This window comes from Drosophila takahashii, chromosome 2R (assembly GCF_030179915.1).
Source record: "Drosophila takahashii strain IR98-3 E-12201 chromosome 2R, DtakHiC1v2, whole genome shotgun sequence".
Lineage (NCBI taxonomy): Eukaryota > Metazoa > Arthropoda > Insecta > Diptera > Drosophilidae > Drosophila > Drosophila takahashii.
Window position 1 is genome coordinate 42,000,401 of NC_091679.1, and position 15,295 is coordinate 42,015,695.

Below are 15,295 nucleotides of genomic sequence, written 5' to 3' on the forward strand. Positions count from 1 at the left end.
ACAATTGCATTCATCCCCAATCGGAGGGTTACAAATTGCAGGCTTAACAAAAAAAAGGCCAACTAAATTTTGAGTGAGTTACTACCCAAAAAACTGAGCTCCAAAGCGCCTGCGCTGTCAAAACTATCTCAAAAGCGTACAAAAAGAAATTCGCCGAGTGTTGGAAGCAGGAAATACGCTCAAGAGTAAGCACTCATATGCGAGTGGAAAAGGTTAGGTTGTAACGTAAACTGCACATTAGATTCGAAATTATTATTAATTACTTTTTAAAAAATATATAAAAATCTAAAATATGGTTTCCTGTTTTTTGGACTAGGCATAAGAGAAAGAAGTAAAATACATATTTACGGAATGCGCCTTTTATTTAATAGATATCAATATCATTTTTTGTAAGGCGGAAGTTGTCTACCAGGCATCCTATTTGCCAAAAGACGGCGGAACTTCTAGTTCGGGACGATGAGCCAAGAGCACAAAGCCTAAGATCGTTGCGATCACAATTGCTGCCTTCATTTTGGTTAGAAAAGGGAAATAACTAAGCTTTTTATGAATTCAAAGCTTCTACTTAAGGTGAAAAATCGTATTGGCAATAGTTTTTCAGTAAAGCTAATGGATTGGTTATTCATAAATCTAATAATGTGATGTGTGACATTTCCATTTATGTAACCGTTTTTTATTATCAAGCAGGAGGAGGATTGATTAACGATGGGCACGTGGATGGGAAAAAAAATCAAAGCGTAACTTACGTTTGTTTGCCATATAGTAAAATACATTAAAAGGAAGCTTTAAACTCTGGTTTCCCATACGATTTTAAGGTTTAAACCATAATTTAAAATTTACAAAGGGACGAGAAAACTGCCCTAAGTAGATTAAATTGCCTATTGCAAAGCTATCCGTTAATCCTCCTTTTTTGGTCAATTTCCTTTCGCATCCGACATTAAAAACCTGACGGATTTTTTACCAATACATTTTATTTGTAGGGGAGAGTGGGGGAATTTCGTCAGCATTTTTTCAAAGCTATTTTTTGTCCATCTTGAGACACGTTATCATATTTCTATTTTTATTGTTGAATGCGGTTAGCACCAAGCTTTAAAATGTGACATTCCCCTATTTTTTTAATTAGCTTGGTGATTTATAAAAAAATAAAATGTAAAACCAATATACTGGGGCAATCTCACCACACAGGGGGGTAAAATCACCATACAACTGGGGAAATTTCGTCACCTGAAAAATGTAGGGAGTTTAACGCCTGAAAATATGCTACAATGATCAAGCGTACCATTTTTGTTGACGTCGTATATTTGTTGCTGCTGCTGGTAGTCTGTTCGTTAGCCAGCTCGTCAAATATAAAAATATGTATTTAAAATAGGTGCGAATTTACCCTTAGCGTAGGGTGGCGAAATTTCCCCAGACCGTACTTTTTTAGAAATAATTATTTTTCTTGCGAAAATAGGCGCGAAGTTAAAAATCACTGACGCAGAAATGCACATTATAGCACTGTGTATTATATAAAAAATCGTGTATCTTATTCCTTTTGAATTGTGGCATACAGAAAAAATTTCGTCGAGAACTAAATGTAGCTTTTGAACTGTTAAAACACATTTAATATTATAGCTTAATTATCTTGGCCTTCTGTGCAAAACAAATGCATTGGTTGTGTCTGGCCGTCTTGAAGGACTAAAACAAAAAAATTATATATTTTTACGACTTATGGATTCCGAGATATTGCAGGTGACGAAATTGCCCCTCTGACGAAATTCCCCCACTCTCCCCTACTACGAACTTCATATCGTTATTTTAAGCTATGGTACAAAACTTTAGTTATTATTACATGTTTTTTTTTTTTACTATACAGTTTTAAATTTATTTTTTAAATTGCTCAACAGGCAGGAAAGCCTCATTAGCAATTCGTATCTCGCATAGATGCACTTAGTAAAAGCAGTAATTACCACTGCTACCCGTAGGGTCGACCCTATAAAGTGGACAAATCTTAGATCAGGGGCATCATCTTTCTTATGAGCGTCGAGATCTCGAAAACTAAACCAACCGGCTACCTTCAGAATGCATTAAGTCATTCTTGCGCTTAAATTATTCACACCAATACTGATTAAAACAATCGTTTAGAAGGTCACCATTTTATTTATGTATAATTGGGACTCAAGAGGAAACCTTCTGATGAGGATCCTACTTGCCGTTTTGGTCATCAGCCTTGGGTTTCTTGGTTGCGGCGTTGACGAGGGCCAGGGACATGACGGCGAAGATCAGGACTGCAAACTTCATCTTGGTAGTTGATGTGAATGATTTTAATGAGCTGGTTTCTAGCTTTTATACTTATTTTTCTGTGTAAGCGAAATAATTACATTTTCTACGGCTCTTGAAAAATAGCGTAAAGAATAATTTATTTGTGATCCACTCACTTCCTTCTATTTTTTATATTTTTGTTGCTTAAACCAAGGTCTAAACCATTTTTTAAATTTAGCAAAGGGAAGATTAAATTGCCAATTGCAAAGCTATCCGTATATCCCCCACTTTTGGACAACCTCCTTTCGCATTAAATTATTGTTATCCTTTTTTATCGACATAAAAAATCTCACCGATGTTATAGCTGCCTTATCGAGACCTGAATGCCTTTTTTCAACCTTTTAATTTTGTTGTAATCAGGTGTGTTTCTGAAAACTCTAACAATCAAAAAACAACTCAAAAGCAAATGTTGGATTTCTTCAAAAGTTTTCCGACATTTCTATAGCTACAGGCGTTTTTAAAAACATTTGAGTAGGCTTTCTACAATTTTTTCCTTTGTGGCCAATATTTAAAATCTTTTTAACATGAAAACCCGACATTTGTGTTGCTAAAAACAACCTCCTAAAATGTCGGTGAACCCGAAAAAATAGAAGTTTAAGTTTGCTTTTTGACACGCACTTGTATGAAAAACAACATAAGGGCTACTCAGTTTCATCCGACACATTTAAATTTCTTTCGATCAGCATTTTAAATTAAGCCGCTGAACACATAATCCAATGCATTTTGTTAAATCTTTATAAAAATTAATTCGAAATTAATTAATTAAAAAGGTTGACGAAGCCTTGCACATTTATGAAAATGATGCAGATATTTTCAAACTCACAAACTGAACAAAATGTAGGACGAAAAAAATTGACATTTAAAAGCATCAAATTCAGGTTTGAGGGAACCCGACAATAGTTTTTGTCAGGGACCGTAAATAACAGTTATTTGAGACTTTTATTTTAAAAAGACTACTGTGATATTTTGTTTTAAACGTCAAAAATAACACTCTTTTTACTCTTGTCCACAAAGCATATGCATTTCAACAAATCTGGAAAGCAAATTAACTGTTATGTGTCCATGTCTATAAAGTGCTTAAAAACCCGTAAAATTGTTGATAAAAAATTGAACAAATCTCAGTAGGCCTTTTAAAATAAAAGTCTCAAATAACTGTTATTTACGGTCCCTGGTTTTTGTGTTGCTTTTTATTGAGTAAACATAAAAAACTAGGGAGTTTCTTAGTTGTTTGTTGTTTTTGATAACAACTCCCCGAAAAAACTCTACTGTTTTCTGGGACACACCTGAATAGTTCGTGCTACGAACTTCGTAGCCTTATTTTCAAGCTTTGGTAAAAAACTTAAGTTATTAATAGATTTTTTTTTTCTTTACTATATTTAAAAGTTTTAAATTTAATTGTTAAATTGCTCAACAAAAAAGACAGCCACATTAGCAATTCTTATCTCGCATAGATGCACTTAGTAAAAGCGGCTCGACCCTATAAAGTGGACAAATCTTGGATCAGCAGCATCATCTTTCTTATGAGCATCGAGATCGCAAAAACTAATCCAAACGGCTGCCTTCCGAATGTCATTCTTGCGCTTAAATTATTTTTACCAACACTGATTAAAACAATTGTTTAGGAGGTCACCATTTTATTTATCTATAATTGGGACTCAAGAGGAAACCTTCAGAGGAGGATCCTACTTGCCGTTTTGGTCATCAGCCTTGGGTTTTTTGGTGGCGGCGTTGACGAGGGCCAGGGACATGACGGCGAAGATCAGGACTGCAAACTTCATCTTGGTAGTTGATGTGAATGATTTGAAAAAGCTGCCTTCTGCTTTTTATACATTTTTTTTTGTTCGAAACCGAAATTATTTGATTTTCTACGGTTCTGTGATATTATTTGACATTTAATGCCTTGACATTTAGGAAGTCTGGTACTCAGGAAACGTTCTAGGAAAACCCATTTCATACAGGACAAAACTAAAGTAGTTTATGTTATATAAATGTATTCTACGGAATTTAAGCATTAAAACTTTAGCATTTACTAAAAAATAATTATTTGCATAATATTCAGGGTTCTCCCATTCAAATTAAAATTAATTATAATTAATAATTTTTAAACGAATAATTTTAACCACCCATTTGAAGCCAAATATCCAAGAAAAATCGAACGTTTATGTACCAAATTGTAATTTTATGTCTGTTAACTTTGAATAAAATTGGTCATCTAGTTTAGTAATTAAATATGTATTGCAAAACTTTATATCTTCGGCCACGTCGATAACAGACATTTCATAATACCTAGTATAGGGCAAAATACAACGAAGAAATTTATGAAATCGAAATGTTCCCAAATGTCAAGGTCCTAAAAAAGTTTTATAATTAGCGAAGAGCCAGAGCCAATCAGAATGTTCAGGTGGCGAGAAAATAAAGGTAGTAGAAGGAAGTATAATAATAATCCACAAAAAAATTATTTTTTACGCTATTTAACAAGAGCCGTAAAAAATTGTATTATTTCGCTTACAAACAAAAATAAGTATAAAAGCTAGAAACCAGCTCATTCAAATCATTCACAGCAACTACCAAGATGAAGTTTGCAGTCCTGATCTTCGCCGTCATGTCCCTGGCCCTCGTCAACGCCGCCACCAAGAAACCCAAGGGTGACGACCAAAACGGCAAGTAGGATCCTCCTCTGAAGGTTCCCCTACGAGTCCCAATTATGCATAAATAAAATGTGGACACCTTAAAAAAGTCTTTTAATTAGTATCAAATCGAAAAGCAATAAGATTGCTGCCGAATAATTAGGTTGTTAGCCTGGCGGCCTGATTTTATCTAGAGGTTCCTCTTTGTATTGAGAATAGTTTGATTGGCTATTTTCGTTTGCTAAAGGGACAACATTTGTATTTATGGGTCATCCATCCAAACTATGTAAGCAAGGCCAATTTCACCCAAATATTCACTAATTATTCCGGAAATTACCTTGGAATTTTTCAAAGGATATAAGTGTAACAAATTTAGATTTAAATGTGAGGTTCTTTTATTTGAATTATTTTCTTTTCATTATTTTTTATAACAAACTTTTTTATTAAGTTTTAAACCAAATGGAGGGACTGTTGCTAAATTAAAAAGAACTCCTAATTTAAAAAGTTTTTAAACTCTTTTTTGGGAAATCAACAGTGAAAGCTGGTTTCAAGCGAAATACCTACAGAAAATTTTTGTATTATTATTATTTGTATTCTTTTTGTAATTAACATTTTCCTTAAGTCTCTTTATCTATGCTTAGTCACATAGAGCTTGCTTCTATTTGCCTTCGGGAACCCTGGGTGCCAAGCCAGGTCTTGGCTTAAGGGTGACAAAATCTACGGGTGGCATGGCAGCTGCGAGCGAGAGGCTCAAGATGGCCAAGATAAGGAATGCGGGCTTCATTTTAGTGAGTAAAATTATAGAAACGCTGCTCTATAAAGCGAAAAATGAATATATGAAAAATTCCATTATTAAAATGGAGCAAACTAATTTGTTATGGAAATAATTTTTAAATGGTTAAAAGATTAGGAATTTACGGTATTTATCATTAGTGTTTCCTAGTCTGGTAACTAAAATATTTAAATTCTTAATGAAATAAGCAAATTCTAATAAAAAATCTTAGTTATATTAAAGTAATGTATTTTTAATATTTTGTTATTACTTAGTTTTTTATTAAACACTTCACACTTAAAGTACATGTATTACTTTAGTCGCTAAACTAGCTTCTTTAATGGGTTTCCTTTGCTGCCTCCTGTTTTAGTTTAATTTACTCTAGCATAACGAAATCGTTAGGGCGCCACATGCAATAAAATAAAAAGCAAAACGCAATTAAAATTATTTCAGACGACGCCATGCAGTGCGGCAAATGTTTTGCGTAATTGCAGTTTGGGGCTCATTAAAGACCGGGCTCGTTTCCTCCGTTTGGAAGCTCCTTGGCAGCTTAGCTGCCCACGGGTTTCCTTGGGGGTTTCCCTCGCTTTCCCTCGCTTTTCCTCGCTTTCCCAGCCGGACACAGCTGGCGTGCGAAAAGTGCCAAGCGGACTTAACAATGCGTTACATTATTGTCCTCCCACTCGCCGAGTCCGAGGAAAACATTAAAAATCCATTGCACAAAGCTAGACAAATAGACGCACACAATGGGTATCGGTGGGTCGAAGGGATTGCAGGGTTGTGCCTGCAGAATATTCCCATTCCCCCCAGACAGACAATCGGCTGGCTATATACATATAGTCGCCGTACATCAGGCGCTCCTCTGGCCAGAGTGGCTTGCTTAATTAATAAATTGATTGGATTGTTTTCACAGCACGCGGTTCGCTTGTTGTTCTATTGAGTTTTATTTCTCTGGAATCCTTTGGTGGGGGTCGATTTAATCGCAGGTTCTTGTTTTATTTTTCTGCATTTAACCAGTAAAATGTAATTCAATTTATGAAGTGAAAAGAAAGAAAATGAAATAAATCAAATAATTATAAATGTTGCGATACACTTATTCGTATTTTTGTAAACATTTTGGCAGTATAAAATAATGTAAGACTTATTTTGCAATAAATAAATTTCCTGATTATGTGATTTAATAAGCTATTCACAAAAGCTTAAAGTTTCTTAAATATAATAGGTATAAATAACTCAAAATAACTCAACAACATTTTTGGGAACATTCCGATGGAGAAGAAGTCATCTGCTCAATACATAAATTGAATTTATTAACCAAGTTAACACTATTCAGGTCCTTGAAAAGGAGCAGAGGCAAACCCTTTAACCCCCTTTTACCCATCCCTTTTTAGCTGGTTTTCTGTTAACTGCTATTAAGCTAGCCACAAGTTGCTACGCGACAGGCCAACACAAACACAGGCACCAGCACACCCACACACCCACACGGAGGCAGACATAGACACACATGGGAGTCGCCTGCCTTGTTATTATGGCCAACAATTCAACAGTTATCCTTTGGCTTTAACCCCTCCCCTTAGCCCCCTTTGGGGGGATGGTTCCCCCTTTTTACGAGCGCCACTTGAACCCGTTTATTTTGCATGTGTTTGCTGGTCCCTCGCTTTTTCAGTGCTCCTTGCTTTTTTTCATTCGTGTGTGTGTGCTTCCTTGGTGGCAAACACATTTCACATGTCGCCATCGTCGTTCTGCGCACTCATTTCCGCTTCCTGTTTTGTGGCCAAAACTTCAGAGCCACAAAAAAGGTTTGTCTGTCCGCAAACAGAGCCCCACTTCCCTCCTTCCTCCTCCCTGTTTTTGGTACAATTTTCATTTGTACGCCACGGCCTCGTAAATCATGCGCTGACATGGCTAGCAAAATTGTCGCTGCAGTTCATAATAAAAAGATAAGAAAGAGGAGCGAACTGAACCGAACCGGTCGGCAAAAACAGCGGGAAATTCTGCAGCATTGGAATTTCAGCTGAGAAATGTCACGCGGGCAAAACGGGGTAAATAAAATTAATAAACTCCACCAAGCAGACAAGTGGCCAGAAGAGGAATTATGTTTGGAATTTCGTAAGTAATTGCGTTTTGAATTGGAATAAATGGAAAGAAACATGCCTTGCCGTTTAGAAAAAACAAATGTGTCAAGTATGAAATAAATGGAGTTTTTAATGTTTTAAAACGGTTTACAAAGCCTTAAATTTGGTATCCATGTTATCTCTATCATGAACATATTTTCACCATTATCAACCTAATTTAATTGGTTCGTTTCAGACTTTATTAATTGAATTAACAACCCTTTTCATTTAAGATAATTAAATAAAATAGCCAACGGTGTATGGTGTATATTTTCCAAAAAACTACTCATTGAGCCAAGTCCTTTACATACTCCAATTCGATTCCATGTCCCATTACCTACCTACAAACTTCATGCAGCTCAGCTTAACTTTTATTATGTATTGCGACACGAGGCGGCATGTTGAGCTTGTAGCCCCAGACTCAGACTTTATCCTGTTGGCGGAGCCGCTGGTGCGAAGTCCGCACTAATTAATCCCTTTACGACTGAAACCTATCAAAACACAAGCTTAACTTTTCCAATAAAAATAACGACGACACCGCCACAAAAACGACAACAAAAAACATACAAAAAACAACGAGATGCGACCGGGAAAACCGCAAAAAGCAGAAAGCATAAGGAATCTGCTAACTTCCTATGACCAGGAGCTAGAAATGCACTGAAGAAAAATATCTACAAACTTAAAAATAATCCTTATAAATTTTTAAAAACGTGCAAATTTTTTTTATTTTTAAAATGTTTTTGAGTATGTTTTCATTTATATTTATTATTTGTGCATAATTCAATGTGAATATTTCAGTATTAGGTACAACAAAAGTAAAACAATAAACTAAAAAGCAGAAAGAGTCGTACCTATTTAACATTAAATATTAAAAATGCTTTTTAAGGCAGCCTCATAATAATTTAAAGTAAATAAATTACAAGATAATATAATAAAAATTCGGACAAATTTATAAAGATTTTTTTCCCAAGTGCTCCTGACACTGAGATGCCGAAAGTCCCTCTCCAGCGGCGACAGCAGCGACTACAAGTCCCCGTCCATGAGTCCTGGTGTCCTTGTGTCCTTTCCTGGCTCAAAATGCAGCAAAAGTTGGCGCACTAATTACCAAGGATTAGTTTCATATTTGTTTGTCAACAGCGGCCAAAGCAGCCGAAGTGGTGGTGGTAGAACGACGGGTTCCTCCTTGCAACTCGAGCAGCCAGCAGCTGTTCGTGGCTAAAACCGAGAAACCGGAGCAGGAGAAGGGGAACGGGAAAAGCCGGGACCGTGGCTACCGGCGAGTGTCCTGTCCGACAAGTTGGCAAGATTATTTATGAGCTCGGCTTGGGCCAAGCGGCGAAAGAAAATCATGGCACAAAGTGAGTGAGAGGGCAGCGTTTAGCTGCCTCCGTATTCATAATGAAATTAAGTCGATTGAATGCGCTGATTATATTCATACCATACCTTTGAACTCGACAAAAGACCCTCGGTCGACGGGCAGTGCGTAAATCCGTTGGGGCAAGGCCATAAAGTATTTCCTAAGCAAAAAATGTAAGGCAGTTAAATATTGGTGAAAGGCAAATACGCTATAAAAAAATATATTTAAATGGGTAGTTAAATATTATCTAAAAGAATAATGATTCCGTACAAAATAATGAAATAAGAAAATATTAAAGAATTTATAATTAAATTTCACTTTTTTATTCTCGGAAAACTTATTATGTTGTTAACCACTTTGTAAAAGGTTTCATTATAATCGATTTTGTTGGAGATAAAATCAAATATATTCAACTTACGTCATTCATTCAGCTAACCAGACGCATATACCATACATTTTCGATCTGGCACAAACATCATAACAAACACACAGTACCTCTGGCATGTTTATTATTCAGGGAAAAACTTATTACCCGACCCTCCTCCGCACACATAATCAGATAGCAGAATGAGGGGGCAGGGGGCAGAGGCAACCCTTGACCAAGGACCTCGGGGTGAAGGACGAAGGACGAAGGGCTAACCACCCCCGAATCGCATGTCTCTAATGTGATTGACCCTTACGCCTCGTTGCCGGCATAATACTTGTGTTATCCCTGGCCTGGCAGGAAAGTGCAGGGATTCAGGACTCAGGACCAGGACCTTGCCTTCGCCTTCGCTCCCATGTTGGTCATCGTGGGCTTCAATAAATTATCACGCCATATAAAGCAATTAATTCTGCAGCCACTGCAGCCCCTCCGCTCGCCACTTGTTCCCCAGCTCAAGGGTTGTTTGTGTAAACTTCCTCCATATTATTTGCTTATAGCTGGCTTCCTTTTTATCCACTCTGTTTTTATTTTTTTTCGGCCTTTGGAAGTCGGGATAAATAAGGTTTTAATGGGGTTTTGCTCTTGTTTTCTGTTAATTGATATTTCCTGCGCCATCGTCACTTTCATCCATAATTCGATTTTCTATGTAGTGCAAATTTTTCAATTATTTCCACAGCTATTTTTTAGTGTCCTCGTTTGTGTGGCACTGCAAAGTGGCTTGCAAATTACTTTCGCCTTTACTTTGTCGATGGAAAACGGGGGGTGTGGAGGTTAGAGTGGGGTTATGGTTCGGTTAGGGGTCCTTTTCTGGGTCCTGTCATGTAAGCGGTCAGCTTGTAAGCTTGATTGGCTTTTTCTTGCGGTCGTCTGACACTGCAGCGTAACAATGTTTGGCTGAAAATTAAGTTTTGTGCTCTAGTTTGTAGAACATTTTTCAATTTTTTCAATCCTGCAGTAGTTGTAGTGAAAGTGTTTTCAAGCCTTGTTTTAAAGGACATTGTGGCAATTTTGTTTCTCTGGGCATATTCATTTTAGTATCGTTAAACCTTCAATAAAAATTGTTTTCTTAAATGTACTTCCCCTTATCGAAAACCATATAGATTGAGTTATTTACATACACTCAGAAAAAAAGCCGTGAAAGTGAGCCAAGGTCGATTCCATCTGAAGTTCTCAAAATTAAGACTAAATCGAGACTAATATAATCTTTATTTCAATAATGAGAGAACTTTCGCTTTGATCTCAAGAACGTTTCTTCTTAAAAAAGCAAGATCTCGAGTTTCCAAAATATGAACATTTGTTCCTAGCTTTTTTCAGCGTGCAGTTATATTTATTTCCCCCAGCGACCCAGTTAGGCTATATTATGTTCCATCGACGCATAAGTTCACTGTCATTTGTCGCTGGCGAGTGCCAAGCAATCAATTTCCCAGACAACGAGGACAGCCGCGCCTTTGTTTAAATTTTGGCAAGGCACAATAATTTTCCTACGCAATTCGGTTATTAGACCCTCCCATTCATGTTTGGCCTGCCAAAATAAAGGCGTGTGCCTTGGGTCCTTGGAGAAGTTTTTCGGGAATAAAAACCCCACCCGATCCGACCTCATAAATTATGTTGACAAAATGCATTGCAGTGGGCGTGCCCCACGCCCCATAATTAGTGCATTAATAAAGCCAAGAGACTGTTGGCAGATGGATAGACAATAGAATCGGATAGTTTTATTTATGCGATTTGACGGCGCTGCAGCGGAGGCGATCCAATAAAGTAGTCGAATCCGGCTAACGGCTCTCGCTTGTTGTCGCAAACAACGCCATAATAATGTAATGAAATTTATGATGCGCATTTAATGTACTCGCAGTCCACTCCTCGCATAACAACAACAGCGCGACAATAAACGACAGACCCGCAGTGCGAGGGGTGAACGAGAACTTAGTCTTGGATGGGTTGGACTAGCGATGGGAGTACACCGAAAAAAACAAAGGAATTTTTGAGGATTTTTAAGATTTTCTGAATATGAATAATAAATTATTATGTTATGAATAAAAATTTAATTCGAAAGCCTAAGGGTATGCAATAAATAATATTAAGTAAATAACTAATTCAAATAATTGGTTTAGATTTAAAGATTTTCTTATGTTTTAATTAGAGAGAAGAGAGAACGCTGTAGTCGAGCACCTCGACTATCAGATACTCGTTACTATGATAAAAGGTGAGCAAGGAGGTGAAGTAATGCCAGCAGTAAATCGACTGGTCATATCTTCTAAAATTGTCTTGTACATGTTAAAGAGTATTAATAACGGATATAACAACTTTGACAAAAATTATGAATAAATGAAATAAATAATTGTGTCTTAAGGCAATATCCCAATTGAACTACTATTTATTTTATCTGTACGACTGCCTTTGAATGTCCCGACGAACAAAGCCAACACTTAACTGATTTCAAAATTACATTGCCGCGAGTGTGAGTGTGAGTGGATTGCTAGGCGAGTGTATATGTATAATATGGCATATAATTTTATTGCTTATTGTTCGCGCTGGTCAAGGCAGTTTTCCACCTCTCCGCCCCCCAATTTGCGCCCATCCCCTTGTAATTTGTGCGTTTGTGCGTGATGAGAGGCGAAAGCCGTCCTGGACGGCGAATCGAGACGACAGGGTAAATATTTGTGCTGGGCAAACGTTAGTTGCGGCAATCTGGACACATATCCATGTGTACAATGGGTTCGAGTCCCTTGTTTGTTTAGTTTTCATAGATTTTTATTGTCTCAACGCAATGCATTTATTGGGAAAACGAAGGGAAAATTGATTGCCGGGCGGAATCAAGGTTAGGGTTTCCTAGAGGAAACTTTTAATGTCTATATGACCAGACCTATTGTTATTCAAAATTACTTTTTTTTTTTGAAACTATATTAGAGTTACGGGATAGAAGCATTTATATAATTTCAATTATTTCTTTTATATATGAAATAAGGTGACAACTCTGGCTTTTAACGATTCAACAACCTTGATGTTGATCGATTGCTGACTAGTTTAGGTAATACTCGAAATAAAAAAGGGACCGTCAAGTCAAACCCTTTAAAGTATCCTTAAAACATAAACAAACATCGATATTTTTGAACAACAATCGGTTCCCAAAAAAAGTACCAGTGTAAAAGTCATAATAATTGTTTGTCACCTCAAATTTGTTTCTGCCCAGCTTGTTAATTCGATTCTGCATAAATTTGTTGTCTCTTTATTTTAAGTAATTAGATTTAAGTTTGCAATTAACTTTTAGAGGTATAAGTAGCTGTCGCTTATGAAAGAGTTGAATTTGCACAAAAGGTAAGATATACTAAAGGTGTTTAGATTTGGGATGACCTTTCGTTTTCACAGGTTTGCAAAATATTTGTAACTACAAACTGTTGATTGGATTATTTTTTATATAACCTGCGAGTGTAAATGGAGTTCACAAAGGATAGTGTCATAAAGGCGATTGACATGTTGAATACGGCGAACTTTGAGGAAGCGGATAACTACCTGGACTCCTTTCAGAAATCGAATGAAGCTTGGTTAATTGCCGAGGAAATACTTTCTCACCGGCCACACCATGAAATGCACATTCTGACCTTCGCAGCCATCAGTTTGGCCAAGAAAATCAAGTATAGTTTTCACTTGCTTGGAAGATCCGAGCTTAGCTCTTTAAAGTATTGCCTGGTAGATCACCTGATAAACGCATCCATGATACCGGATTCCAAGCCGTTGATTGTGCAACTGGGAGTGTGCCTATCGGTTTTGGGCCTGATGACCTCCGAATGGGACCACGAACTGCAGAGCTTTGTGCAGCGGCTGTCGGGCAGAGCGGAGCACGTGGTTGCTCTCCTGGAGGTCCTGAAGGTCCTGCCCGAAGAGACTCGGCCCTCGAATCTCCCGCTCTCTGGGAGTCACCTAAATTGCGTCTTTCATGAGCTCCGCTTGCAGTCTTCCTATGTGCTAAATGTGCTGGAAGAACTCCTAGAGCGAACGGATCTTCCCAGCTGTTGCTTGTCAAAGTGCTTGGCTGTTTGCGGTTCCTGGACAAAGTTTGGCCTGGTTTCACCCGATCAAGTGCTGGAACGCAAACTCTTTCAGCGGGCTCATGTCATCCTGGCTGCCTCACTGGACGAAGGACACTCGGAGGCGGCGGATTGCATAGTGGCCATGCTGGAGCAATCGCTGGTCTCCAACAATCTGGATAATCGTTTGGCTCAGATGGTCGTTGGCCTACAGCCGGCCTTCAATCGCTCCTTGAACAATATCCAACTGCTGCAAAACTATTGCTATATATTTGTCAATCTTTTCAAGACCCACTTTCAATTGACCAAAAGGGATCCTACCAAAATCCAAGAGAGATTGACAACCATCGAGCTATTGCTACTGATAGCCGAAAAATGCCCATTGGAGCTGGTTGAAACCTCACTGGATATGTGGTATTTGCTATCAGGGGATAACCAGGTCGATCCTAACTCGAACTCCCTATACAAACCCTACTTCATGCGTCTCCTAAATCTGCTCTTTCCTCGCAGTCGTTTGCCAGCGAGTTATGAGTCGATTCTACCACCCGAACCCGATTCCCTGGATATTCATCGCTTTCGAGGAGTTATGGCCGAGCTCCTGGTGGACGTGGCCCACTTGGTGGATGTGGAAACCATGGAGATGCTGTACAATATCGTTAGGAACGAGCAGAGTCCCTGGGAAGATGTGGAGGTGGCCCTGTTTTTCCTGCGTCACCTGATGGGGCAGTTTAAGGAGCGCCAGACCCAGATGATCCTGAACATTTTGGATAGTGTAAAGGATCGCCAGCAGGCCTTTATACGCCTGCAAGTCCTGGAGTTGATCTCCATTCCGGAAACCGTCGATATCACTACCATCTGGAATTGTCTGGTCAGGGAACTGCAAAGGGACTTTCCCATGCTGGCGGCCATCGAGTCCCGCCTAAAGCTTCTGATGCCTCAATGTGATTATTTCATAGTCCTGGCCACCATGGTGGATGAGTTCTGTTTGGTGGAGAGCGATCGGTGTCGCCTTTTGGCACATGTTTGCGCTTTAATCAGGCAACTACCCCAATCGGATATTTATGAAGTTAAAAAGCATATGCTTAATATACAGTGGAAAGACTGCCCAGATTATGTACGAGAAAATCGTATCAAGGTGCTTCAGGCTATTTAAAGAAGTCACAAACTTTATTAACGTTTATTAAAAAAACATTTTATTTTGTAAACAAAATCATAAATTCTTTAAAGGTATAATGATATGTTGTGTATGTCAGGGTATTTTAACAAGTAACAAACTTTATTAAGGTTTTTTAAATTTTGAATTACAAGTTCAAGATATAAACATTTTATTTTGTAGACCAATCCCAACCTATTAGCAACATGACTCAGCTTTATGACGACATTCCAAGGCTTCCCAGTCATAAAACGGCAATCCACGCAAATAGACAAGTTAATTTTGGTAACTAATTTGGCAACAGCTAAGGGCCAACACACGCCTAAATCGTAAAATAAAATCAGATCAGATCCGAAAGAGTCGTGGCTCATTTAGCCGTCGTGCTTTTTCGTTGCCTTTGGCCAAGGAAGTGACTGAGTGACATTGACGTTGGACTGACACGTGATATCAATTCTCGTTTTCGTCCTTGGCGATGATTCAACCGAATCACAAAGGACCTCGGCTGGCTGATGAGGTGCAAAAGAG

The 15,295-nt window shown here is 38.0% G+C and overlaps 1 protein-coding gene and 2 long non-coding RNA genes across 4 annotated transcripts; 1 reads left to right on the plus strand and 2 right to left on the minus strand.

Annotated features, from left to right (window-relative positions):
* Positions 1–343: 343 nt before the first annotated feature.
* On the minus strand, positions 344–1,727 carry LOC138912678 (uncharacterized). Its single transcript, XR_011418239.1, has 2 exons — positions 1,277–1,727; positions 344–1,221 (listed from the first exon to the last, which is right to left on the minus strand). It is a non-coding gene; the product is annotated as an uncharacterized lncRNA (long non-coding RNA).
* A 389-nt stretch (positions 1,728–2,116) lies between these two features.
* LOC138912357 (uncharacterized) lies at positions 2,117–2,582 on the minus strand. Its single transcript, XR_011417885.1, has 2 exons — positions 2,415–2,582; positions 2,117–2,336 (listed from the first exon to the last, which is right to left on the minus strand). It is a non-coding gene; the product is annotated as an uncharacterized lncRNA (long non-coding RNA).
* Positions 2,583–12,739: 10,157 nt separating this feature from the next.
* LOC108058954 (transportin-3) lies at positions 12,740–14,823 on the plus strand. 2 transcript variants are annotated; one of them, XM_070213646.1, is made up of 3 exons: positions 12,740–12,907; positions 12,959–14,056; positions 14,128–14,292. In XM_070213646.1, exons 2-3 carry the CDS (start codon positions 13,025–13,027, stop codon positions 14,146–14,148), a joined length of 1,053 nt encoding a protein of 350 aa, XP_070069747.1. In that variant the 5' UTR covers positions 12,740–12,907; positions 12,959–13,024; the 3' UTR covers positions 14,149–14,292. The 2 variants fall into 2 exon arrangements, with proteins under 2 accessions (XP_070069747.1, XP_070069746.1); XM_070213645.1 differs by having other exon boundaries at positions 12,742–12,907; positions 12,959–14,823.
* The last annotated feature ends 472 nt before the right edge of the window (positions 14,824–15,295 follow it).